We start from the raw sequence: 27391 nt of genomic DNA, 5'->3' as shown, positions 1-27391 counted from the left end.
ATTTTGCCTCCACAGTTCTTAAAACCACTTACTGATTTGATATCCTTCAATCTGTTGTATTCATCAGCTGCAGCCTATGACAAAAAAAGACTCAGCGTCAAATTAGACAACCTTGTAGTTGAAACTCAATGTATAAAAAGGTAAATTACTGCTAAATCTGTACATACTTTGAAACGATTTTTAAATACATATACTTCAAAACATGAAGTACATGAGCACCTCTTTAAAGCAGACATGTCTTTTTTTCAGGCTTTCTTGCAAGCCTAAAAGAAGTCGCTGCTATTTAAAGATTGAAGATATGGCATCTTAATGAGCTGAATCATAAAAGCAGCCACATCTTTCTTCTAGTTTTCCAGAATGCTTAAACAAAGATGAAGCAGATATAAAGCAATACTGCACTCATACTCCCATATATTCTGAAACACCTTTTCCTAATCATTTCTGAAGTATGCACAGTCCTATTTATTAAATAAACATTTTTAATAGAAAAAAAGAATAGACTTCACTATATTTCTCAGGATGATGGTCAAAAGGATGAAGTACAAGGCTTAGCTCAGTGGCAGAGATCAAGTTTTATATTCACAAAGTTCTAAATTCAATCACTATCAATTCCAAATATGCCTTGAGTTAAAATGCTGAAGAGCTATTAGCACATCCTAAGAATGAGCAATCTGAAACCCCATTTACAACCCCTCCATTTAAAAAAAAAGATTGCAGAAACCTTTCCAATGGTTTCTTCTCCCTGCTTATTCTGAATTGGGAAATATGGTTATGGTAGTGTAAAATCTAAAACAGAGTTAATATAGTTCTTTTAAAAATGCCTCAAGCTCTCTTCCTAAAAGAAAGAAAGAGAAAATGCTTGCCCCACCCACTTGTGTAACCCTACTCCATATTATCACTCCATCCACAGCAGCCCTCTTCCATGTTGAAGTGCAACTCCTGGCTATCCAAATCTTGCATACTGCTGATATAAGCCATGTCGAACGAGACAGACCAATGCTCTGACTCACTCAAAAGCAGCCTTTATTCCAATTACCTACAAGCTGCTGGCAATAAGAACAATCAGCACTGGATTGGATGGGCCACTGGTCAAAAAATATAAAAAGACTTACTACAGAAACTTAGGGAGTCACAGGGAGCATCACCAGGAAAGAAACAAGAAAAACTGCACTTGTAGAAAGATATTTGGCTTCTAAAAGCATCTCCCTTTATAGCTGTTGTTGAACAGTCTGGAAGGATGTCTGAACCAGGACAGTACTTAAAAGAGACCTTTTCACTATTCTCAGAGTAATCTCAGAGTATAAAGTTGATCTTTAAGAAGGAAAGATTTTAATGTGTCAGGAAGGAAGAGGAAGAAACAAACAATGACTATAGAGACGCAAACCTTCCTCCTGTGAAAACTGACCTACTGAACACTTCTTACTTTGTTAACTCCCATAACACATGGACAACCTTGTTGTCTGAACAAGTTTTAAAAGTTCCCTTAAAATGCTATTTCTTCTACATCTGCTGTAGAATTTGTAGCCCTTTAAATGTTGGACTACAACTCCCATCAGCTCCAGTCACCTAGGGGTCAGAGTTTGCTGGGAGGTTGGACTACCCATTCCCCTGCCCAAAAACTAAAGGTCTTTTAATCACAGACAATCTTATTTGTTAGATAAACTCCATTATTCTGTGAAGTTCATAAGCAGAAAAATGCTTGTAGCCATTTAATTAAGGGAAAATATGATCAGACTAACTTCTAGGAAACAAAATTACATTGATTATAAACCTGCTAATGTGCTTTTCCCCAAGTCCTGTCTTTAAATGGAATTCTGCCACCTTAATTCTTCAGTATCCTATAAACATCTAGAACAAAATAACGTAATAGTCTTCATCTGAATGACTATGAATAGTCTTCATCTGATTTTGCAAATGTATGCATTGCTTCATGTTTTAGAACATTTCAAAACAAAAAAAAACAAAAATAGGAAATGTGAAGCAATCCTAACCATGTTAAATGAGCCTGACAGTGATTCACTCACTGAGTAAAACAGTGAGACATGTTGAAAAAGGTCTGGGTAATTATTGCAAATTACTTCAGCCTATTTTCTTTATTCATCTGACCTGAATAAAAAGCAGTTGCAATATCCTTAACTCTAGAACCCACTTCAGGACCAACATTAACTAAAAACACAATAATCCCTTCCCTTCCTTTATATAGCTTAAAGTGGCAATTGCATGGATTATCTGTTTAGAATAGTTTAAGTAAAACCACTACCTTATATTCTTCACTGCCTTCAATACAGTCATCCAGTTCTTTGTCAAGACGAGAGAGTTCTCTGCTGATCTCATCAAGTTCTGCTTGCAATCGTTTGTATTCTTGTAATCCTGCATCAAAGTCTCGCTTGTATGCTTGTCTTTGCTGGTCCGATGATACAGGTGGATACTCTCTACATGACAAGTAATTTAAAATGGGTCTTGTTGGTTTGGGTTCATAATTATGGTCAGATTATGCTAAAAACAAGTTGGATTTGCATAAAGAAAAGGATATTTAACACAGGAGCTAAATTCACCTTTCACTTTTACTCTTTAATCTATGTAGAAACACTTAGACTTAGTTAAATACGCTTTTCTGTTAGAACCCACACAGTATGAATGTGGAGTTTTGTAATAAAAATCTGCAATTCCACATCTTTCAATAGCACCACATTATAGTGGGGGTATGCAGCTTCGGTTAGCTTGAGGGCCACACTGCAATAAAGGAAAATATGAGAGATAGCACTGGGATTTTAAAGGAAGAAATTAGTGTCGTGTTTGTCCCTAAACACTTCAAATTTGCCCCAAATACCCCCAATTCTTGAAGTGTGGTACTTGACAGGCTGTATTTCCTGCACCTTTATTTCAGACGTACTAATATTAAATTATACACAATGGTTAATTTATTGACTGAAGGCAAATGTAATGATTAATTTGATTTTCTACAGGTGATTCTCAACTTGGTGTAGATATTTGTGGTTGAAAATGATTTCTGCAAAATAAAGCAATACTTTACACTCAGATTGCACTCTCTTACCCAACCCAAGGAACATTTTTAAAATGTTGACATGTGGGCTAATTCAGTCTGATGAAATGGCTAACACAAGGGTTTCCTTAAGCAAGTTTCTATTTTTACAGACACATTTTTAAATCCCCATGTGGGTGATATTGTTTTAAAATGTATGAAAGAAAATGAACTAGATAAATAGTTTAGTAAATTATTTAGTAATGAACATACTATTGCAGATTTCAATAAAGTGGTACTGAGCAAGTTGTAAAAATATGGGCAGATATATTTCCAAAATGTACAGCAGTTATGGCTTTCCTTTAGAAAGAATGATGTTTCTGATATGAAGCTTATTATTTTTTGGGTTACACTATTTGTTTCATTTCTTTTATTTATCATATTTATATACTGCATACTCCCAGCAGACCCAGCCCACAGTAGTTTCTAATAAAATCCAATCATTAACAAACAACTCTGGACATAGTATGTCAAATATCATTTAAAAAATTATATAGTCAAAAAGAAAAAAAACGATTATAATAACAAAGAACATGAAAACATGGAGTAAACATTGCAAGCCAGTTAGTAGATTTAAAAAATGCAGACTCTGTGAAGGACAAATTATGGTATAAAAATTTAGATTAAAAAAAAAATGCCAAAGAAGAGGCAGACTGAAATGTCAGGTGAGGGAATTCCATGCTGCTAGAATCACCATCAAAATCCTTACCATAATCCTATAATCAAATGTTGAAACATACAAGTAGCATCTCAAAATAAAGTTGATGTTTTTGCAGTTTCAGAGACTGCACTTCAACACACAATGCTGTATCTCTCTTTACTGTTCTACCCTTACGCACAAATCTTTATATGTTGACACCATACTACACTACTAATACAGAGATTATGCCTACTGATTTTTCACTTCTACTGAATTCCATAACCTTACATTATTGCACACACACTTTCATAAAAGACTTGAGCTTCATCTCAATCACAGGTAAGAGTGGTGTTTTTCTTGGTAACAAAGGTATTTCATCCATTTCCTTGTCAAAATTCTGGCTGATAATTCCTAATCACTACTGTGAGACTGAACTCCAATTCTTATTCCCTCCTCTTTCCATAACATACAGACATATCCCAGAGTTGCTGGGAAGTGGGCAGCATATACATTTAAATCATCATCACCATCATCTGTCATACACTCCTAGACATTACTAGAACTAGGATCCTCCACTCCTATATAGACCTCACTGGCTATTAGTGTTATAACAACTGCCAAATAGTTGGAGGTACCAATACCTATCCCAGTTCTCCTCCAGTTCATCACAAGACTCTCCACCAGTGGTGTAATCGCCATCGTAATGATCATTGTTGGCTCTTCTTGTTCTTCCTCTTTTCTTTTTCTGTGGCGGCTCCTTAGCTGACCCATTGTAACTGCTGGTGTTCACATACTGGAATTGCTTTAGGCCTTTAGTTAAGGGAGCAACAGCTTCAGGTGCCCTGTTAAAAAGTAAATATAATTAGCTGTCAGGTTCATACCAAAACACCAGCAATGCAGGGGGCAATTGATGGGATTTTATTCTATATTATGCAGAAAGAAATTGTTATATAAGAACTATGTTAGATGGATTTTCAGATAGACAACATGGCAGTCTTCAGTAACAACCAGCATAACATTCTTGTTATCTGTATTGTTTATATCCTATATTCTGTTTTGTGGTAAAAGCCAATATCCTTTTCCAAAGATACAAATGCTAAATAAATTATTAGTTGTATATCTAATAATTTAAAATTGCAATTCTACCTCAGCCAATAGACCTTAAGTTATTTCTCTATTTTGAATTACCTAATGATAAAATGTTAAGGAAATGAAAGTTTACTGAATTGTGAATATGAATTAAATAAGTATTTGAAAATATTTATATCTTAGAACATTGAAATAGAATGAAGAAGCACTAGGTGCCTGGTCATATAGTGTCAGGAACCAGGCCAAGAACCACAATGAGCCGATATCTCCAACTCTAGTACTTTACTGTTCTCACCACAGACAGAATCTAACCCTAAAGCTGCTCTTTAAGCACAAATAACCCGGGACACTCTAGGGCGGGGTGACCCTGAACCTCTTAGCTTTCCCACAAAAACCTTCTAGACTATGAATTCTCTTATCTCTCTGGAATGCGCTCCTCCCTTCCTGAGAACTAGCGGCAGTGTCAGAATCCACCACATCTAGGCTTCTACAAAATTAAAACATAATTACTTGGCATTAATGACTGGATAAATTACTTCCAGAATCTGAATGGATAAATACTGTTGTTGCCCATTACACAATGGTCAGTCTGCATAGTCTACAGCCTACAGCAGTGTTTTTCAAATTTGGCAACTTTAAGATGTGTGGACTTCAACTCCCAGAATTCTGGGAGTTGAAGTTCACACACCTTAAAGTTGCCAAGTTTGAAAAACATTGGCCTACAATGACTTCTTGGGACTAATAAGTTAAATGATTGCATACTCTCTCCACACTTTTCTCCCTTTCTTTTCTTGTCTTTCTTTACGTGTTATTTATAAGCTGATGAGCCACATGGATTTGTGAACTCTCAGAATAGCTCACATAAATTCGTCAGGTTCAAGAATGAAAGGTTTATATTATCTTTATTCTCCTGTTAGAAACAATGTATATATATTAAGTGGTCATGCATCCACCATCCACTATCCTGGTACATCCATGATCAAGATAAATAGTAAATCTGGTCTTCTTATAATAAAATATGAATGAGATACACAATCATATTTATTAGCTTTGGTAGTCAAACAAAATGTGTGGTCCCCAGGTCACAGACCTTTTAGTGCACCTTAATGCTTACTTGAAAAATAGTTTCACTGTAAAGTCAGGTTAGTTGGTCCCTGATCTTTTCCTCTTTCTCTAGGGAGACAATGATAATGTTTCTTTGTCTAGGTTTACACTCTTAAAAGCTAAGGAAAGGGAAGTATTGTTTATTTTGCACTGTTCAAGGAGAACTATCCAAGTGTCCTGGACAACCTACCATCTGAAGAGCCAGCCTCAACCTTCCCCTTTATCATGTAGATCTGGGAGACAAAACATATGGTCTAACAGCTACATCCTTTCTGTGGCCCCTAGAATGTAACCATGTTCCCCCCCCCATGTGCATCAAATATTTGGAGCTTCTTGGTGGGTTTAAAGAAGCAAATTGGGTGTTTTAAAACTTTCATGTGCTTAGGGTATCTATTTCATCCCATAAAACCCCTCCCAAAATGGACATTGAGTATACCAACTAGAAAAGGCCTGACAAATATATCCAAGATATATGTAAATCATGAACTGATATAAGTAACATATCCATGATGTAAATGCTGCAACAAACCAGGAATCTTCAAATTTGGAATCAGTAGGCAAATCTGAAACATTTGGTTGAAGGGCACTCTAAAAATTGGTAGCGCAGGTAGTATGGCTTTATGCTCCATGGTGGTCTCAAAATACTTTATCAGAAGGCAAACTGGTATAGATGCCTCTTGGCAATATAGGATACATGATGAACAAGTGTCCTACTCGGAAGTTGATAATGGAAAATAAGAAAAAGCAAGCCAGTCTTGTAAACAAAAGGAAATATTTCAATATTCCTGTTTGAAATATAAAATAACCATGTCCTGCATTTGTCCAGCAATCCTAAATTGATGCTTCTCATTTAAATACTTTTGCAAAAATACTACTAGATTAAAAACATGGGAGAAAATGAACTAAAACTAAGAGACTTTCTAATTGTATCATATTTATCCCAAAGAAAGACAAATTCAGATCACCCCCATCTCCAATGGAAGAGTAAACAGGAAAAAAAACAACTAGACAAAAATCCTGTGCATTACTTGTTTTGGCTCCCCTTTACTAATTTAGGGTGGCCAAGTCCAGCTAAAACCAATCCTGGACATTCTCTTTCCAAAATAAATATGTGCATGTGAAACACTTGTGTTTGCATACTGCATGTGTATATATATACTTGTCAAAAGCCTGTGCTTAAAAAAAGGAGAGCCAAAACAAAACAAAACAAAACAAAAGCATTAATTGAATTACAGCTAAACCCTGGATTTAACATACCAACAGGGGAAAGGAGTATCCATTAAAAAGAATGACCATTAAATCCAAATGACATTGTAAAAATGAATGCTTTATGTATGGGAAGAGGATTTAATGCATGCATATTTCATTCATTTTAAGTATGCATATTTCAGGCATTTATATATGCATAAAATAGCGAACAGGATTGTACACATTTGAAGGAGTTTACAAGTTACAAATTTTTTCATAGCATCCAAAGTCCACTAAAGAAGGCCATTAAATCAAGAGTTAACTTGTATTTAATACGAATGATACAAGGTTTAGAAAACTAATTGGTCTCTGCATTGGCTAGCCTCTCTCATGCACAAATCAATCTCCTCTGCAGAAATACATAAACAAACACTCTCTGACATACGCACACTCTCACATACACATACTTCTCTCATCCTTCCAACAGAAACAATACAAAGGAGGTGAAGAACAGGGTGGAGACATGGGAGTAGAATAGGTAGCTGCATTAGGAAAGAAAGGAAAGGAGGGGACAAAACTGGATGGAAATGATGGGAGGGGAAGAAGTAACTCAGCAGGGGAAAAAATAAGAGTTAACCTCTTATTAAGGATTAAAGAAAGAGTCAAATCTGGCAGGCCTGTAGCCCCAAACAACAAATCAAAATGACACTCTCAATTCACAGATAATAATCCTTCCATTAAGTATAGACAAATGAGGGAAAACTGGGTATTACTGCCAATCAGGAATCCAAAGTAGATTATTAATTTTGCCTTAAGACCCAGAAATGTTGGCTTCATGCCTTCTGTTTACTATAGCTTTCATCATAGCTTCCTTTTAATCTCATTAGTCAATCTAAAATGCAACACAAGATGATGTTTTAGTAGATACAATAAATATAGTCAAGAGACTAAACCATATAGTTCTGTACATTGTGAGTGAATACAGAAGCAAGCAACACCTGAACAAAGAAGTAAAGCCAGGGGAAAAAGTTAAATTTAATTATTTATTACAGTGTGACAAACTTTGGGCGGGTTCTGGGGGCTGCACCCAAGCTTTCAAAGGCGGTATCTGATCCTGGAGCTCAGGCTGTCCATCTCAGCTCTACTTTCTTACCTAGCCCAGGCAGTCTTACCGAGCACAGGATTTAGTATAGTTGTGTATTTATATGCTACATTATCAAAAGGCAAATTAACTATTCTTATCCAAATAATGACTATCTTATACAAATACAGATTAGTACTGGAACTTACATATGAGACAATCATTTCTTTAATATGAAACTACATTTGAACATACTGTAGTTCCCTAGGTCATTTTAGAACTTCTTTGAATTTTTGGTCATTAGGTCTGCATAATCTTCTGTGTATTGAAATGTGCTTTTAGAGTACCATGCACAGTTCAATATATGGACTCAAATAATTGTAAGTACTGTAGTTAATAAATACTGCACAAGTGCATGATTAAAACAAAAAAAAAAGTCAAGTCTTCAGGTCAAGCTTGATTCCTGGTGACTATGGAAATGCCCATGATTTCTCCTTAGAAAACATTAGGAAGTAGTCTGCCTTCTTTGGGTTGGTTTTTCAACTTCCCAGTCTAGCCTACAGTCAGGCAAACCTTGGAAGCCTCTTATTCTAGAATTAATGTGGCCCAAGTAATACACAAGTATCTAGCAATGATATTTATTAGGACCAATAGTGCCAACCATTAAAAAAACATTGTTTTAAAGTATTTGGGTTGGTCATGTACTGGCATATTAATATTTAACAAATATTTTAAATTAATATTTAAAGAGCAAATATTTATATGCTCTTATAAAGGAAGAACAGGATGATTTACAAAATTAGAATTAAACAAGGGCAAAAATAAACTTGATACATATAAACCAATCAGTAACCAAAAAAATTCTCTGAAAGGACTGAAAGCCAGGATGAATAATACTAATTTTAAAAGTTTCACCAGCAGCAATATAATGAGGATTCATGGTCTATAAAATTTTACTAGAAAGGAGCAAATTCTAATATAGTTTGCATCCATGGTTTTGCACTGACTTTCAAGTACATTGCATTCATTCTGTCAAAAAAATGGGAATGATTACTCACGGAGTAGCTGTGTAATTTTTGTTGGGAATCGGATGTGCAGGAGCGTCAGAAACTGAGTATCCCATAGAACTGGCAACTTGATCTGGAGAGTCAGCACCTGGCACAGCTGCCTCTGGTTCTGCACTTATATTCTTAACCTGGAAGAACATGCATGCAAAATGTTTAACACTGAACAGGATACTATCATTCCAGTACTTCAGATTTTAATTGGTTAATTTCCTATGTTTAAATGTTACATAACACTGTCAGGAAAAAAATAATAACCATGTTGGAATGCAAAGAAGGTAATAGCTTCTGCAATAGAAGCACACTACTAACAAAGACACTGGATTCCAGCGATCTGTTTGTAGGAATGCATAATAGCCCACTGTACTCCAAATGTAATTATGGAGTGTTTCCACTGCCAAAATTTTGTACTAAGCTTTTCTCAGTAGTGCAGGAACAAACAGGAATCACTGCAATTCAACAGTTGAAATAAAAACAATATTTATTTATTTAATATAGCCACCCTTTTACATGACTTTGGACAGAGCTGGCAACCAATGGAGTTCAACGTTCATGCAGAATAAGACTAACAATGACTTCAGTTATAACGGCTATACATCCTACCTCTAGGATCAGAAGTAGCATAGCTCTGAATACTAGCCACAGGAGAACATTGGTAAGGATTAGTGTTTCCATAACCTGCTTGTGTGCTTTCTAATTTCCATCTGATGGGATGCTATGACAAACTGGACTGGATGGGCTTTTTTTAAAGATTTTTTTTAATCCCGCCTTTATTATTTTTATAAATAACTCAAGGCGGGAAATGTACCTAATACTCCTTCCTTCTCCTATTTTTCCCCACAACAACAACCCTGTGAGGTGAGCTGGGCTGAGAGAGTGTGACTGGCTCAAAGTCACCCAGCCGGTTTTCATGCCTACAGTGGGACTAGAATTCACAGTCTCCTGGTTTCTAGCCTGGTGCCTTAACCACTAGACCAAACTTTCCCCTTCACCTTACCGTGACCATTTCTTCTAGGAGAAGCAGCACTTACTGATACCATCTTAGGAATTTTCATATGGGCTCCGATTAGAAAAAAGCATAATCCTGGAAGAATGTAAGGGCTGTATCTGCATGCTACACTAAACAAACCAGCCAACCCTATTTCATCCAATGCTTGTATAATTTGTTTCTGGATCAGAGCTTTGTATGAACCCAGAGACTGGGTAACGGAATGCACTGTGTAAATTAATCATGTGTAAGTACATCATACCAACACATGCAATAGATCCTATAACAGTGCAGAGGTAGGAAATCTGTGGCTGCCCAGACATTGCTGAATCCTAATGCCCAGCCACCCTAGACAGCATGACCAGTGGTGAGGATGGTGTGAGTTTTACTTCAGCAATATTTGAGTGTTTCACTGGATCCCAATCCCCCAGCAGTGACCTTTGTATGCAGCTGCTCACAGTAAAAACAGCAGTTTTGCTAGGAAGCTTTGTTCTTACCTCATCAGGGTAAAAAGGAGCAGATACAGACATTTAGTCTCATTCTTTACCACATAACAGCATGTGAAGCAGCAACAACTAAACTCATTTAAATGAGTCAATTAAACCAGTCTAAACAATTATCATGCTAGCGTAAGAAAGCAGCAATCCAACAAAAGCTCAGTCCTCTACGACACATATGCTAATTAAAAGCTTAACACACATGCCAACCAGCCAGTTGGAAAAAAAAACTCTCAAGAGCAGCCACATTTTTCAACAAAAAGAGAGCAAACAGGCCCATCCTAGGAAATGCATTCTACAGAGAAGACTCAATTCTGCGTCTGTTTTAGCCTCACTCACTGCTCAAAATAAGAATTTGAGGGCTTTTCCCTTTCACTTAAGGGACCACCTACAGGCCCAGCTCCAGAGTATTTATGGGGATTGGACAGATGGTTTTCATGTATCAATTAGCCATATTCCGGAACAGCTTCCAGGCAAATGTGAGAGTGTATATAACATTCCTTATATACTCAGGAATGTTCAGCCCAAAGTACTAGAGTTTATTAACAAAAATTACTAACAATTCTAACTGCACGGCAAGATGTCATAGAAATAGAGTTGGTCATATAAATAACCTGATATGACTTCATGCTAAGACAACCATGGTATTTGTGGGTGAAGCAATGTCTGCTGTCTAAAGACAACAATCCATACATTCCTTCAAAGTACTGTGGTGCTTATAAGTTTGTGAACCCTTTTGAATGTTCAATATTTCTACATAAATATGGCCTAAAACATGATCTCCACCCTTGTCCTAAAACTAGATAAAGAGAACCCAATTAAACAAATGAGCCAAAAACATTGTACCAGCAAATTCTATAGGAAAATGTCAGGGTATCTGTTTATGATCTGAAGCTCAAGAGAAAGTGGGTCATGCAGTAAGACAACAACCCAAAACACGTAAGTCATATGATCAAATAATGGTTAAAGCAGAAGAAGTTAATATCTTGGAATGGCCACATCAATGTCCTGACCTTAATCCTAGAGAAATGTTGTGGAAGGACCTGAACCATGCAGTTCACGTGAAGAAGCCCACCAACATCCCTGAGTTGAAGCTGTTCTGTAGGAAGGAATGGGCTATAATTCCCCCAAGCTGATGTGCAGGACTGATCAACAGTTATTGGAAATGCTTAGTTGTAGTTATTGCTGCCTAAGGGGGCCACACCAGTTACTGAAAGCAAAGGTTCACGTACTTTTGCCACATAGGATAGCACATCAGTTTTCCAGAATACAGCAATAGAAGCAGCCAACTCTGGCTGAAATCGTGTATTGTGCTAAAGCATACCAGGCTTGGTTTGAGTCTGGCTTAGTATGATGTATAAAACAAGCTATGCAGTCTGTAAATTGTAATCCTGAAGCCTTTACATGCTGTTTTTTCTCCTAATACAGAACGATTTATTACAAAACTCTAAAAGCAAAATATTCTCTCCATGAAGAGGGAGCTATAGTTCACATATCATGTAAGCCATTGTTTAATAATTATTTGTTGAATAAATCACAACTGGCAAAGTTCAGAAAATGCAGCTATAAAAACATGATTAATAAACTACAAATTATATTATGTCTTAGCGTTTTTGTGCACCATGCCAAATGTTTTGAGCAAAAACATACTGCCAGGTGTCTATTTATTTATAGTGACACCTTGACTACAATACCTTTCTATAGTGGCTTCAGAAGAGCATGGATCTTTCCAAGGTAGATAACTGGAGTTAACAGTTGAGTGTTCCCACATTGTAAACAGGGCAGAACATTTCTTGCTGGCAACAGTATTTAGGTTAAGATTATTCAAGAGCTGGTTAATATGAACATGGATCTAAGAGACCATTAACTTCACGGCTGGAGTCTAATAGGTTTTGTAAACTGGTGTATGTTATGAGCATAACCACATACCACAAAACCTTATTTCCAGACTGCAGCTAATACTCAGTGTTATATAGTCTTAGCTCTTAAATTCTTATCGGTCTGTGTTCAGTTTAGGATTTCCTCTAACAGAAAGGCAAAACAAAAAGGAGTAGTGTAACTGGTTTTTCAAGCTTTTTATGGGGCTTTGTAGAAATATTTTTTCAAAGAAAAAGGGGAAAGTATTTTTAAGTGTTTGACATTCTTCCCTGATTTGTTCCATATGACATTACCATCTCAAAAAGCTTTAAGACAGAATTTAAAGCCTAAAAACCTGAAAAGGAATTGCTAATAGCCTACAAGTTTCACAGACATAGCAAAGCACATCAATTTTCCAGAGCACAGCAACAGAAGCAGCCAACTCTGGCTGAAATCTTGTATTGTGCTAAAGCATAGGAGGCTTGGTTTGATTCTGGCTTAGTATGATGAATAAACCAAGCTACATGGTCTGCAAATTGTAGTTTATGGCTTAGCATTATATGTGAATCAGCTCACTCTGGTTCAATAAACTATGGTTCAAACAAACAATATCTTAACAAGATAAGTGCACCCAAGTGGGGTGGGGGGAAGAAAAATCTCACTGCATAGGTTTACTTTTTCCGTTTTATGAAAATGAAATTACTCCAAAGGACAACTAACTTACATTTATTATTAATTTTCTGCCCTGCTTTTCAACCTTGGATTCGCAGTGACAGTTGTGATCAATAATTAAAGAATAGTTGTACTGTGACAGGAACAAACAATAAAACAATTCATGATAGGAAGGACGTTTCAAATCAGAGGAGACTAAGTAGATCACTTAGGGCTATTTTTTTCAACCAATACCTTTCACTTGTATTGTGCTATTAAAGTCCCAAATAGCTAGGTGCTCTGGGATTTATAAGAATTATAATCCAATGCAACTGGTAGACAATGTGTCATGTTCAGTGTTTCAATGTGCACTGTACATCGCAACGTTTCACATGCCATGGTGCTGACGCGCGTTTATGGTGGGAGGGAGCTGCTGTGAAACATTGTGCCGAGCTCTGTATCTGTGGAATGTGTTTGTATTATGTGGTCTACTCAAGGACTTCTCCCGCGGACCATCAGGAGCCATTAGGAGCACCTGGGATTGTGAGCCTGGGAAGATGCTACGGGGGGAGGGATCTCGTTTGTACCGAGGGTTTTTTAGTTTGCATTTGGCGCGCTTTTCCCATTCTCAGCTTTCTTTGTGATCCTGCATACTATTCTTTAATAAATCAGATATCTCTATGAACCTGTTCATGAGTCTGATGGTGTTTTAGGATAGGCAATCATTACACAATGCTGGGAAAAACTACTCTAATGTAAAGAATTTCATATTCTAGCAATGCAACCCTTCCCCATGTTCCCAGCAGCACTGCAGTGAATAACAGCAGAATATATAAGTGTATGTTGTTCTTGTTGTTGTTGATCTTTGTGGTAGGAGCACTGTAACTAAGGAGATAGCCCAAACTCCAAATTATTCTGAAAATGTATTTTTTTTTCCATTGGTAACCATACAAATGTTACTCTACTGGTATAAAATGGTATACAATGTATTTAAAAGAGGAAAACTAAACATGTAAATAAAGAATGTGGTAGCCTACATCTTAACATAAGACTTTAAAATATGAAATCTGAATGTTAACACAATGTCATATAAGTATACTTGATAGATCTATCTATATGCTCAGATGCAAGTTTATCCATCATCTATGAAATAACTCTAACTAAATTATTTTGGAGGTGTTTATGGAACACTGAATCAACAATTGTGGGTGTCTTCCTATTGTTCCCAAATAACATAAGGCCAATTCATATATAGTATAAACTAAGCCATGGTTTAGCAATCCAGGAATGAACCTATACTTACACACTCATCTCCTCTCAGAGCTCCTAATTACATTTCCTGTCATATGGTGAATGACACTACTGTTAAAGATGCAGTCACCAACTATAGTTGGTCACAAACCAGGAAGTGTTAATTAATTGTGGCATACAAGAAGAATAAATAGTAGGATAAAGAAGATATCTTAGTTTAATGCTAGTCTACTTATTTTTACATTTCAATCTTGTTGTTTCCCCCCAGGAACTCAAAGGTGATGTATATAATAGCTGACAAAAAGAGTGCATGAGTGCATGCTTGAGAGAGAATCTAAACCTAGGTCTCCCTGGTCCTAATCTAATACTTTACATACTAGACCACAATGGCCATGTATGATTTAGCATTATAGTCACTAATTCTGGCATAGCTGCAGACAGAACAATATCTAAGAAATAACATTGGGGGCAGGGCCTAGATTGCATAGCTTTTGGTATGTTCCTTCTTCATATGGTATAGGCACAATATTAAATCTCTGCGGACATAAATCCAAACAAAGGTAACAGACTCACTTTCACATGGCACTTCTCAGCACCAAGGGAGAAACTAAAGCATAACCATCATTTGAGGGAAGGAAAAAAAAATAGAAGAATATGCTCTTTATTCTTGTCCTCAAAGACACCTTTTTTCTTTTCTAAGTGAAAGCAACTGCTCAATTCTTATTTGAACTATGGCAATTAACAGTGCTTGACACATCGCAATAAGAGAATGTTGTTTGTTTTTAAATGATACACAATTCTGCTTTGCAAATGCTACAGAGAAATTCCAGTGTCCAGAACGCCCAGCCTGCTTAAGGGGCTTAGGCATGATTTGGGACATTTCACAAGCAACTTCCAGCAGCTTCACAGAGTTGAAGCATAAAGGGAACACAGTCTGGGTCCCAAGTGTACCATGTTCCCTATGAGGAAAGAAAAACAGATTGTGACCCCCCCAAATATCTTGGTGCTTCAGAACCACAGACTTCTCAGGGACCTCAACATGCAAGCTGAGACTCAGATTTTCATGGCAACTGTGGCTCTGCCTCAATTGCTTTTGGGCTCGACAACTTGGAGGGAATAATCACCCCCAAATTGTGGGAAAGAACTTTTGTACATATGCACACAAAGCACTTTACCTACTATTGTATATGGTTTGACCATCTCCACTGCAAATCCTGTGACAACTCACCTACTCAGGTTTTACATATCAGCCCACTCAGCACTGCTGAAACCATTTAATGTTTTGTTCGATTACAATAACTGCATTTAATCTCTATAACCATGGCCATTTTGAGGACACAAAGAAGACAACATCAATATTGAGGTCTTCTGCTTAATCCTCGGGCAACTTTGGTTAGCAATTATAATCTGAGATAAATAGATCAAGGTATTATAAATGGCTCTGCATACTGAGTAATTCTGAGTAAGTTGTTATGTACATCTAAAAGTTCTCCAAAAAACAGGAAAAAAACAATAACACAAACGCACAGAAGTAGTAGTGCTCCTCCCACCCCTCTACCATGCCTCCTGCACTGACAACCACAGATTTTCTACAAAGCATTTCTTTACATACAGCCTTTGCTATGATCTTCTACTAAAGATTGCTGGTCCATGACAAACACAAAAGCCGCAAGTAAAAGTTTTTCACTAGAATGTGGTTTTCTTCCCTATTAATTTTGCAAGATAGAAAGCAAAACAACTAGAACAAAACACTGTCAACAGAGTTAAAGGCTATGAGCTTCCCTAGGGCCACAATTGTTCACAGGGAGGCAGGACCTATTAGATTAGCCCACCCCTGGTGACTGATGGACCCTGATGGGTTTCAGAGGGAGCTGGGGGTTTTAACCGAGGATATGCTGTGTAGTCCTGCTGAGACCCTAGTTGTCGCCTGGAATAGGAGAGTGACTGAGGCTTTAGATTGCACCTGAGCGACCCCTCCCAACCCATGGACCTCACTGTGCTCCATGGTGTACGGAGGAACTGAGAGGGATGAAACGAATTAAGAGACATCTAGAGCATTGCTGGTGAAAAACGAAGAATAAACTGGACCAAACACAGGTAAGAGCTGCTAGTAAAGCCTACCTCGTGGAGTTAAGCGATGCTGCAACTGTCCTTTTTCAATGCTTGGAGGCTGTTGAGATCTGGATGGGGAGAAACAGGCTGAAGCTGAACCCTGGCAAGATGGAATGGCTTTGGGTTTGGGGCTCCTTGGTTCTTGGAGAATTGCCATCTTTGGTCATGGATGGGGTTGCACTGCCCCAGAGAGACCTGGTGCGCAATCTGGGGGTTCTCCTGGACTCACGACTCTTGTTCAAGGAGCAGGTGGCAATCATAGCCAGGAGGGCCTTTGCATAACTGCAAGTTGTGTACCATTTGTGCCCATTCCTGGATCAACATTCCCTTCTCACAGTCACCCATGCCCTTGTCCCCTCCTGTTTGGACTTTGTAATGTGCTCTACTTGGGGCTATCCTTGAAGAGTATCTGAAGCTTCAGCTGGTTCAAAATGCAGCATATCACACAGTTTTGCACAAGTCTAGATTTGTGCATGTGTCACCTCTTTTGTGGGAGCTGCACTGGCTGCTGATTTGCTTCCGGGTCCAATTCAGGGTGCTGGTTATAACCTTTAAAGCCCTACATAGCTCAGGGCCTGGTTATTTGAAGGAGAACCCTTTCCTAGTTAAATCTACCCGGTCCACCGGAGTGGGGAGGCAGGGTATGTTATGGTCCCTTCTATGAGGGAAGTTCATCTAGTGGGACCACGAAAAAGGGCCTTCTCCGTGGTGGCTCCCTGCCTGTGGAACATCATTCCCCTGGAGATTAGATTGGCCCCCACCTTGATGCTTTTACAAAAGGCCCTGAAGGCGTGGTTCTGTCAGCGGGCCTGGGGACCCCAGGTTGAGATGGAGCCAATCAAGTGGCTGATCTGATTGTGTTTGTGGCTGCCGTGGGGAATGGGGGGGTTGAAAGGTTTTTATATTGCAGATTTTAATTTTGTAAGCCATCCAGGGTCACTGTGTGTCAGTTGGGTTGCCATATAAATTTGTTTAATAAATAGAATAAATAAATAAATAAATAAAAGGAACACTACTAACAAGTCCAAAGTGATAAAGTGGAGAGGGGAGAACTAAAAGAGAGTCTATACCTACGCACAAATCTTGAGGACAAATACAAATCACTGATCTGTGATAAACACAAAAACCACAGGTACAATTTATTCACTGGGATTTGATTTGCAGCTACGCTTTACTCTCTCCTCTACCTGATGAAACATGAGTAAACAAGTTCATTAGCTAATAAAGAACACACCCTGAAACTGTCTCACCGAAAGATTCACATTGTCTTATTTAAAGCACTGGATGAAGTAATCAGAGTCTTTACAATAAGCTTCTGGATAAAGGTCAAGGCAAAGCAATGTCGCAGGCAAGTTATAAAGTACCAGGGTGCAATGAATACTATAAACACAAACAAGCTATATACAAGATTTATGCTACTAATTTCAGTTCCCAAGCCTTCTAAGCTGTGGACATTTAAGAAGGTGAATTACTTCATTTAAAAATTTGATTTGCATCTATAACACCTATTTGTTTTTAGATGAAAAAGGTTGAAGCATTAAAAGTAGAGGACATACTGCAATGCCAACCTTTAAGCCCAGGGAGGGAGGCCTATTATGTTTTGAGGTTGGGTCCAGCCAGTGGTACAGGAAATAATGTGTTGGTGGAAGGAAAATGGATTCACCCAAGAGCTTTTCCACACTGGCAGTTTGCCTTGTTTAGGCCAACAACTATTTTTGGAGAGCAGGAATGGAAGACATTGCCCGATTTCTATCCCTGGGGTACCTTGAGTGCAACCTCCAGGCATTTTCCTGCTCTGTTTTCCTGCCTATGTTGCTTCAAGTGTTGTAGTCTGTTTGGTTGGTGTACTTGAATTTGTTCGAGGCTAACCCCATCACTTTATTGGTTTCAGCACAAAGTGCCAGGAATGCCCCTCACGCTAACACGTGGTCACTCTGTACTACCAGTTGGTTCCTTGAAGGTTTTTTCTCTTTAAGAACTTCACAGGTGGATCACTGAAATGCAGCCCCTCACCCACCAGTTCAGCATTTTGTTTTAAATTGCAAAAGTGGCTTCCCATATGAAGCATCCAAATGAGCAGCATTCTCTGTGACTGTTACCTTTCTAATGCTTCATGGGGGAATAAAATAATGAAATGGATAAAGGGTTCTGTCATATTGTTTGCTTATTTTGGATTCATAAACTGTACATAAATAGTAAATTAAAAAATGTGCTGTTTAACTTTGTGTCATGTGGGGGTTGTATCAACTTCTTTTCACTCGGGGATCCATTGAAGCACACTATTCGACCAAATGTGCCTAAACATTTGCATGCAACTGGATGGATGGATGGATGGATGGATGGACAGACATCTGCCAAAACCCACATTCCTCCCCCCAAAAGGGGCAAGGCAAGACATAAGATAAATTAAATAGCTTCTTATTAAAATGAATTGCCTATAAACTAATATTCTCTACTTATAAAAGTAACTCCTTATTTGCATATATTATCTTGATTAGCCAAAGGGCACAATAAAAATTCATTCATTCATATACTGCCTCATTTCATGTCATGAGTGACATAATTACCTGCACATTACTGCAAAGCGTATTTCAGCATGGCACACATTTATAAAACAGATATAAAACCCGCATCAGTCAACAAACAAATGTTAAGTAGTTAACTTACCCATTCTTCTACATTAGGAGCTTCATCAAAACCTTTTGAGTTATCCCACAGTATATTCATTTTACCATAGTAATCCATTTTACTTCGGATCTTTACCGCAAAAAATATTATTATAGCCAAAGCTGCAACAGTCAGGAAGCCTAATATAATGGCAATAGCCTAGGAAAAGAACAGATTAGTATGTTCAGATGACTGTTTTTAAAATCCACCACAAAAAATCTTACATAGAAAGTCCGCCTTTTTCAAATTACAAGTAAACAGCAATATGGAACCATTACATAGTGACTGAATATGCAAGATTCAAAAATATATTTAACCTACTGTTTCAACTCTATTTTCTTTAACTGTAATTGGCCTATAACCACTAGTAAAATTAACAGTCCGTTTCTCAAGATTGTTGTAAGCTAATCCTAAAACCAAACAGCAGCTCAGTACAAGTACCTAGGACCATATTATCACACAAATTAACATGTTCCATTTCTAGAAGCTGAAATTTTAGCAGCATTGGACAGGAAGGCATTAGACAATTTTTCTAGTATACACTGATTTAACCCTTTAATTTCCAGATATTCAGACTTAAATTCCGAGAATTTCCCAGGTAGCATAGCCATTGCTAAGACTTCTGGCAACCGAAGTCCACACAATCTAGAAGTTGCCAGAAGTCAGAATTTCAGGTTGAGATATTCTGATTTATACCTAAGATTAAACAAATTGGGGGGGGATTTAAGATATATCTTCTATATCTTAAATATAGAAGTAGGCATTCTTATTTGCATGTGTTTCAGTTGCAAAAGCCAAATAATGCATGCATACAGACATGCATTATTTTAAAAATAATACTTATGCAATAGATAAATAGGTCCCTCTCATATTTATTGTAGGCAAACTTTACTGAACTTAGTCTGATGGAACACTGCTTTTGGAAAAAAAATCCAATGTTCTTCATGTTAAATCTATAATTTTACCAGGCAAATACATACTTATATGACTGGATATAGTCATAAAAATATATAAGGTTTAGCTTTTTTTTCCCAACAAAAATATATAAATCTTCTTAATGATCAGTGAAGCTCCAGATTACCCATTCATATTGGTTTATAAAAATGAAGTTTGCACACATTCCATGTATCTAGAGTTCTTATCCATTTATAGAATTTCCCCTGCCAATAACACAAGTTAGTCTAGTCAAATAGCAGCAACTGCAGCCAATCTATTTAGCAAAAGATTTTATATATTAAGTAGAACTTTAATCAGGGGACATATACTTGGACTGAAAATTTACAGGTACAAGCAGATAATGGTATATAAATGTAGTCAAGCCACTGTGTTGGAATCCTGCACTTATACGACAGAATAAAGGAAGTTTTAGTCTCTACCTCATCATTTTGTATATTAATTCATATCTAAGTTGGGTGGTATGGAGGTGGTATTCTCCAGATGTACTGCACTAGAATTTCAATAACCCCAAAGTTAATGGCTGGGAATTATGGATGTTGTAGCCCAAAACATCTAGTGAGCACAAATATAGACATCTCCGTTTTTCTTGTTTTCCCATATTAAGAACCAAAAAAAATCACACTGTTCCAAAAGGGTAGCTAACATTCACTGTCCCATACAGACTAATGAAATAATTTTCTTATAAAACTAAGTTTTAATATAGCTATTTAATTGTACTTTTGATTTCAAATACAACTAATATTTTGCATTTGGAATGATACTACTAATTTATTTACATACCTCCTGAGGTTCCACCACACAGTAGTGATATAAGTATTGATTCACAAAGAGCCCAGTGGTTGTGGGTGTGTAAAACTGGTTGCACAACATATAGATCTGATTGTAGAACGCTGATCCAGAAGCTTGTGCAGTTGGGTTGACTGCTAGTATATATACAATTGTAGCAATGAACATCAAGAAGAGCAAGATAGCACTTGCTATTATCACAAAGAGATAATATCTGCTTGTCCTGGCCATCTTAGTCTTTGTAACACCAGTCACAAAAACCACCAATCCAGCAATAAAGCAAAAAGCTGCCATTGCAAGTATAAAGCCTTTTGCTGCTCGTGGATCAATATAATTTCCTCCAAGGCCATATGCACCATTATAGCCACCAAAACTTCCAAAACCACTGCTGCCACCGAATCCAGCATAGTTGGTTCCAAAACTTGCAAAGCTAGGGTACCCCAAACCAGTTCCTAGCGGACCTCCATACAAGTCCATATCCCAAGCCAAAGTGGAAGCAACACAAGCAAAGGTACCAATACACATGACTAGCATGAGAACTGACATGATCTTGATTATTCCAGGGGGGGAGGACCATTTGTAGAAACGTTGCACTTCATCTTCCGGATAATAGGAATATGCCGGTTGAGAGAACATAGGCTGAGGATGGAACTCACCGCCGTATGTATTGTTGCTTGGTGGATAGTGTGAAGGTTTGCTACAAAGATTAAAGAAACTATTAGACACTATTATTTATAAAAGCTAATAACGTTAAATATCAAGTTTACTTCTTTATAGTCCTCCAAAACACATTTATATCTGCTACATATTCACATGTATAATCTGCCATGATCAAAATACAACGTGTATGTAGAAAGCCCGTAAGTTTTCTTGCTGCTTCCCAAAAATGTTCATCATTAAGTTGTGTTCAGCTACTAATATCTGATTAAAAGAGTTGATTAAGTAGGAAATTATATGCATGGGCAATACACACTAAACTGTGGTGGGGTGGGAAGCGTTTCCATGATGAGTACTTTTTAGAAGTGTGGAAGAAAATGAGAAAATGAGATGGAAACAATGAGATGGAAAAGATATTTCATTCACATATCCATTTAGTTGAGCCCTCAGTCTGAAATAGCAGTGAATATCTCTTCCATAGTATAATAAGTACCTTGGTTAAATGGGGCTTTTGTCAGTTATTGTGATATTCCAGTCACTGGGCAAGTACATTTTACCTGCCTTTCAACTTAAACTTGTATTTCACGAGGTTCAAAGCTCCCAAACACTTGTATGCCTGCTGTTAAATACTCAGCTATTTGGGAAGCATACAAAGTTTTTAACAAAATGAGCAGGTGCTATAGCATATCTAATCTTTAGTCATAATATAATACGCTAATCATTGTACATATGTTTTAACAGCTCTGTCATTATGTAAGAAATGACACCTTGATCCTCCCACATGAAATAAAATTGATTGGGATACAGGATTTGTTTTCAGTTAGGACTTTCAGATCCCTAGTAGCAGTGCTAACAGAGATCAATGCCTGACAATCCTTCATAATGGCAAGTCCGGTTATAAACAGAGTATGAAGAAAACAATTTCATACAGATGGATTATATAATTTAACATTTAAAAAAAAAGTTACCCAGCTTCGTAACTTAGTATTAATGATGTTCAGGTAGTAAATATTTGGCCATGGACTAAATTTCACTAAGAGCTTTGTTTGCTGTGAAATGCAAATCCATAAACCTGCTCTCTAAAAAAAAGTTTTCTTCCTTTATACTAATAGCCTTCCCAGCTGCCATCATATCCTTGCAGCCATTTTGAAGTCACTGCATATATAAAAGCCAAAGACCATTATGTGGATTCAAAAGAAAAAACAAAATCCACAATCAACAGTTGTGCAAAATCTCTATTGTAGCCAATCAAAATGACAAAACACGTGTATGAGTGTAAGTTTACTGAAACTCTTCATCAGGTTAGGCAGAACAGAAATAGGAGTTGAGAGAAACAGTGGCTTTCCGCCTGCTGGAGATTTATTGATTGATTAAACAAATTTATATAGCCACCCAACTCACACACAGTGAATCCAGGGGCTAACAAGATTAAAATCCAAATAAATAAATAACCCCCCACCCCTCACAGCAGCAACAAACACACTCAAACTAACCACTTGATCGGTTCTGAATTGACCTGGGGTCCCCAGGCCCACTGACAAAACCATGTCTTCAGGGCCTTCCGGAAAAGGAGCAAGGTAGGGGCCAAACATATCTTTTCAAACAGGAGCTGAATGGCAGGTATGCTTTAATGATTCATGCATTCTTGCAAGGATGGACTAGATAATCTACAAAATCTCTTCCAACCTACATTCTGTAATGCTATTATTCAAAGCAGTAAGACCCAGAATGGTCTATTCTCTTATGCCCTTGAGTCTTAAAGGCCAACTTTCTTTAACCTAGCGTCTTCCAAATTTGCTGGACTGCAGCTTCTGAAATTCTTACACAAAATGGCTATCCAAATTGGGCAAAAGGAATTTGTTGAAATTCAACACATCTAGAAGGCAGTAGGTGAAAGCTAATGCAGAAAATAAGTTTTCAGATTTAAATTTGAATTGCTTTACCTCATTAGGTAATTTCACTTTTGAAACCTGCATTGGCTTGGTGAAACCATGTAGCTGAACCTAAAGTTTATATCAGCAATGGAGAAAACTGCCAGAATCCGTATCTTAATAGTGTACCTTACTTATCTATAGTAAACAAATATAGGTATTTACAATTCATCTGGTCGATAAGGTGGAGGACTTTCAAAAGGTCTGGATGACATAGTGGAACTTTGGGTTGTAACTTTTTTACCTATAAAAAAAAATATTTGAATAAGTTATTTAATATTTTAAGTTAATTGAAACAAAATGGCAATAACTATGTGAAATGCTAATTTTCAAAATTAAATTCAAGTCACAACAAAAATCTTTTAGCCAAGAATGCCTGGATTCATGAGTTAAATTATTAATACTCTATATCACAATCAGCTATTTTTAGTTAGCAATTTTTAGTTGTATCGTTTGCCCTTATAATCCTCAGACAATTACCTAGATTCACTATGCAATCTTATAGAAATACAGATACTCCTTGTTTAGCAACCACAATTGGGACCAGCAACTTGGTCATTAAATGAAGCGGTTGCTAAGTAAAATTGCAACTTCGCTTACAATCTTACTTCAGCTTTCCTTTGCTTTACAGACCGGCAAAGATCATAAATGCAAGGATTGGTCACAAAGATACTTTTTCATCACCATTGTAACTGGAATGGTCGCTAAATGAGGCAATAGCTAAATGAGGACTACTTGTAAATTGGAAATAAATTCTTCTGCATTCTGTGGAATTTATTTCAAGCATATGTAGGCTTCCAGTGAAATATGCATCATAGATCCCCCCCTCCTCAAAGCTTTTATAATGAGTTGTCTTTTCAGTCTAGATAAAAATTGCAGTTTCACATTCTTGACATATTTTATAAGGAGGCTGCAGGAAATAACAGCAAAGAGCTTTCATAATGCCCCTTTTATTAAACAGTTTTTCATCTTTTGCAAGAAAGATAACAATCAGGAAAAAAATTATTAGTTCATACTCCTGACAAGGCATGCACTTTAATTTAATTTTCCCAGTCTATACTTAAATATGATAGTTACTGTATTTGATTCTGGAACAAGCCTATGTCTATACAATGATTGCCAGATCTTTTTTTTTTTTTTAACAGAAGTCTTGCTATCTGAATGAAATACATTTTTTGGCCAAGATTTTTTAGTATGCTCTGCACAGTACAATCCCAGATTTACTCAGAAGTCATATTCATATGCTGTATACAAGGGAGCTTATTTACCAAGTATAACCTCAAGAACTAAGAAAGCAGAGAAATAACTCAAAACTACTGAAAAATGTTCTTGCTCTCAAAGCACCTGTCTTGTTTTCTTAATAGTGAAAGAAGGATGCTGTGCAGAATGTTTTATAAATACGAGCCAGAATGATAGTATTATATAAATTGCTGTATTACATTAATGCACCAATGTATTAATACCATTAATGTATTATTTAAAGCAGACATCTGGAAGAACTAAAGATTATTAAAGGAATCACATTTATGGACAGAATGGCAACATTGCAAGAAGCTGGTGTTGTGATTATAGGTAAAACAGCCTAATACTAAAGACTTCAGTTTTGATCAGACTCTTGAAGAATTATTGTCTTTAGTTCTTCAAGAGCAGGCCTGTTCAAAACCATATATTGTAAAAAAGAGCTCAGTGCAAAATGATTTTTTTTTGGCAAAGAACAGAAAGATCTAAGTACCTATCAGAGGCATTTAAATTGGACACACCTGTATGTCAAATTACTACTACTAGAAAATAGGCATTAACACTACGAGAAGATGCTTTCCAATCTATCAGTACATAAAGAAAACAGTCCAGTGGCACTTTAAAAACTTAATAAACTGGCTATGGAATCAGCTTGTATGTAGTATGCTTATCAAATGCTTAAACCAGCTTTTCTCAACCTTTTGACCCTGGAGGAACCCTTGAAATAATTTTCAGGCCTCAGGGAACCCCTGCACATTCAGGCTCAAATATAAGCCAGACTTTTTTGTTGTTTATTAGTTCAGTCGCTTCAGACTCTTCATGGCTTCATGGACCAGCCCGTGCCAGAGCTTCCTGTTGGTCGTCAACACCCCCAGCTCCCCCAGGGACGAGTCCGTCACCTCTAGAATATTGTCTATCCATCCTGCCCTTGGTCGGCTCCTCTTCCGTTTGCCTTCCACTCTCCCTAGCATCAGCATCTTCTCCAGGGTGTCCTGTCTTCTCATTATGTGGCCAAAGTATTTCAGTTTGGCCTTTAATATCATTCCCTCAAGTGAGCAGTCTGGCTTTATTTCCTGGAGGATGGACTGGTTTGATCTTCTGGCAGTCCAAGGCACTCTCAGAATTTTCCTCCAAAGCATCTATCTTCCTTCTCTCAGCCTTCCTTATGGTCCAGCTCTCGCAGCCATATGTTACTACTAGGAATACCATTGCTTGAACTATGCGGACCTTTGTTGTCACTGTGATGTCTCTGCTCTTAACTATTTTATCGAGATTGGTCATTGCTCTTCTCCCAAGGATTAAGTGTCTTCTGACTTCCTGACTGCAGGCAGCATCTGCAGTAATCTTTGCACCTAGAAATACCAAGTCTTTCACTGCTTCTACATTTTCTCCCTCTATTTGCCAGTTATCAATCAAGCTGGTTGCCATAATCTTGGTTGGTTTTTTTTGAGGTTTAGCTGCAAGCCAGTTTTTGCACTTTCTTCTTTCACCTTCATCATAAGGCTCCTCAGTTCCTCTTCACTTTCAGCCATCAAAGTGGTATCATCTGTGTATCTGAGATTGTTAATGTTTCTTCCAGAGATTTTAACTCCAGCCTTGGATTCCTCAAGCCCAGCATGTTGCATGATATGTTCTGCCTACAAGTTGAATGGGTAGGGTGAGAGTATACAGCCCTGCTGTACTCCTTTCCCAGTCTTAAACCAGTCCGTTGTTCTGTGGTCTGTTCTTACCGTTGCTGCTTGGTCGTTATACAGATTCCTCAGAAGGCAGACAAGATGACTTGGTATCCCCGCATCACCAAGAACTTGCCTCAATTTGTTATGGTCCACACAGTCAAAGGCTTTAGAATATTCAATAAAACAGAAATAGATGTTTTTCTGAAACTCCCTGGCTTTTTCCATTATCTAGCGGATATTGGCAATTTGATCCCGAGTTCCTCTGCCTTTTCTAAACCCAGCTTGTACATCTGGCAATTCTCGCTCCATGAATTGCTGAAGTCTACCTTGCAGGATCTTGAGCATAACCTACCTGGCATGTGAAATAAGTGCCACTGTTCGATAGTTAAGCCAGAAGTTACAAAATTATTATATTCATTTCATTGGTAGGCCTGTATATATGCATTAACAGTGTTCTTAAACTAAAAATAAAGAATGAAACTTACCTCTTTAATGTGAAGTTGCCTGAATTTGAGTTTTTTTTTAAAATAAAGATTTCCCTGCAATCTCCCAGGGAATCCCTAGTGACCTCTAGGGAACCCTGGTTGAAAAACCCTGATCTGGAAGCTCTAGCTATTTTTGCTACAACTAACTAGCACAGCCAGCTGTTAAGTGGAAACCTAATAAGTCATGATAAATGAAGGTGTATTTACCAGAAATACTTTGGAGGGGAAAAGTAGACAGATAAAAGCTTAGCACACACATCAAGCCAAGTCAAAATGTAGTTTGCTTGTTTGAGGTTCAGCCTAAACCTCATCAGTATAAGGCTGACAGTCACCTAGTATATCCCTTGAAACTTAAGGAGAAACACAAAAGGGGAAAACAAGGGACATTTTCCCCCCATTCCCTGCGTTCCTTTCGGCTGCCCCCCTCC

At 37.4% G+C, this 27391-nt stretch overlaps 1 protein-coding gene across 1 annotated transcript in view; it reads right to left on the bottom strand.

The window, feature by feature from the left end:
- The window catches only part of OCLN (occludin), a 32386-nt gene that overhangs the window by 4608 nt on the left and 387 nt on the right, over positions 1–27391 (bottom strand). The window contains exons 2-8 of the mRNA XM_063295489.1: positions 23729–23807; positions 20970–21672; positions 19233–19391; positions 9204–9340; positions 4325–4525; positions 2261–2432; positions 33–74 (exon numbers count right to left, since the gene is read on the bottom strand). Of these exons, the coding sequence (XP_063151559.1) occupies positions 33–74; positions 2261–2432; positions 4325–4525; positions 9204–9340; positions 19233–19391; positions 20970–21672; positions 23729–23778 (1464 nt within the window). The 5' untranslated portion in view covers positions 23779–23807. The remainder of the gene's footprint in view (positions 1–32; positions 75–2260; positions 2433–4324; positions 4526–9203; positions 9341–19232; positions 19392–20969; positions 21673–23728; positions 23808–27391) is intronic.

The sequence above is a fragment of the Candoia aspera genome, chromosome 2 (assembly GCF_035149785.1).
Source record: "Candoia aspera isolate rCanAsp1 chromosome 2, rCanAsp1.hap2, whole genome shotgun sequence".
Lineage (NCBI taxonomy): Eukaryota > Metazoa > Chordata > Lepidosauria > Squamata > Boidae > Candoia > Candoia aspera.
Note: the sequence above shows the minus strand (reverse complement) of the source record. Positions and strands in the feature narration are given on the sequence as shown.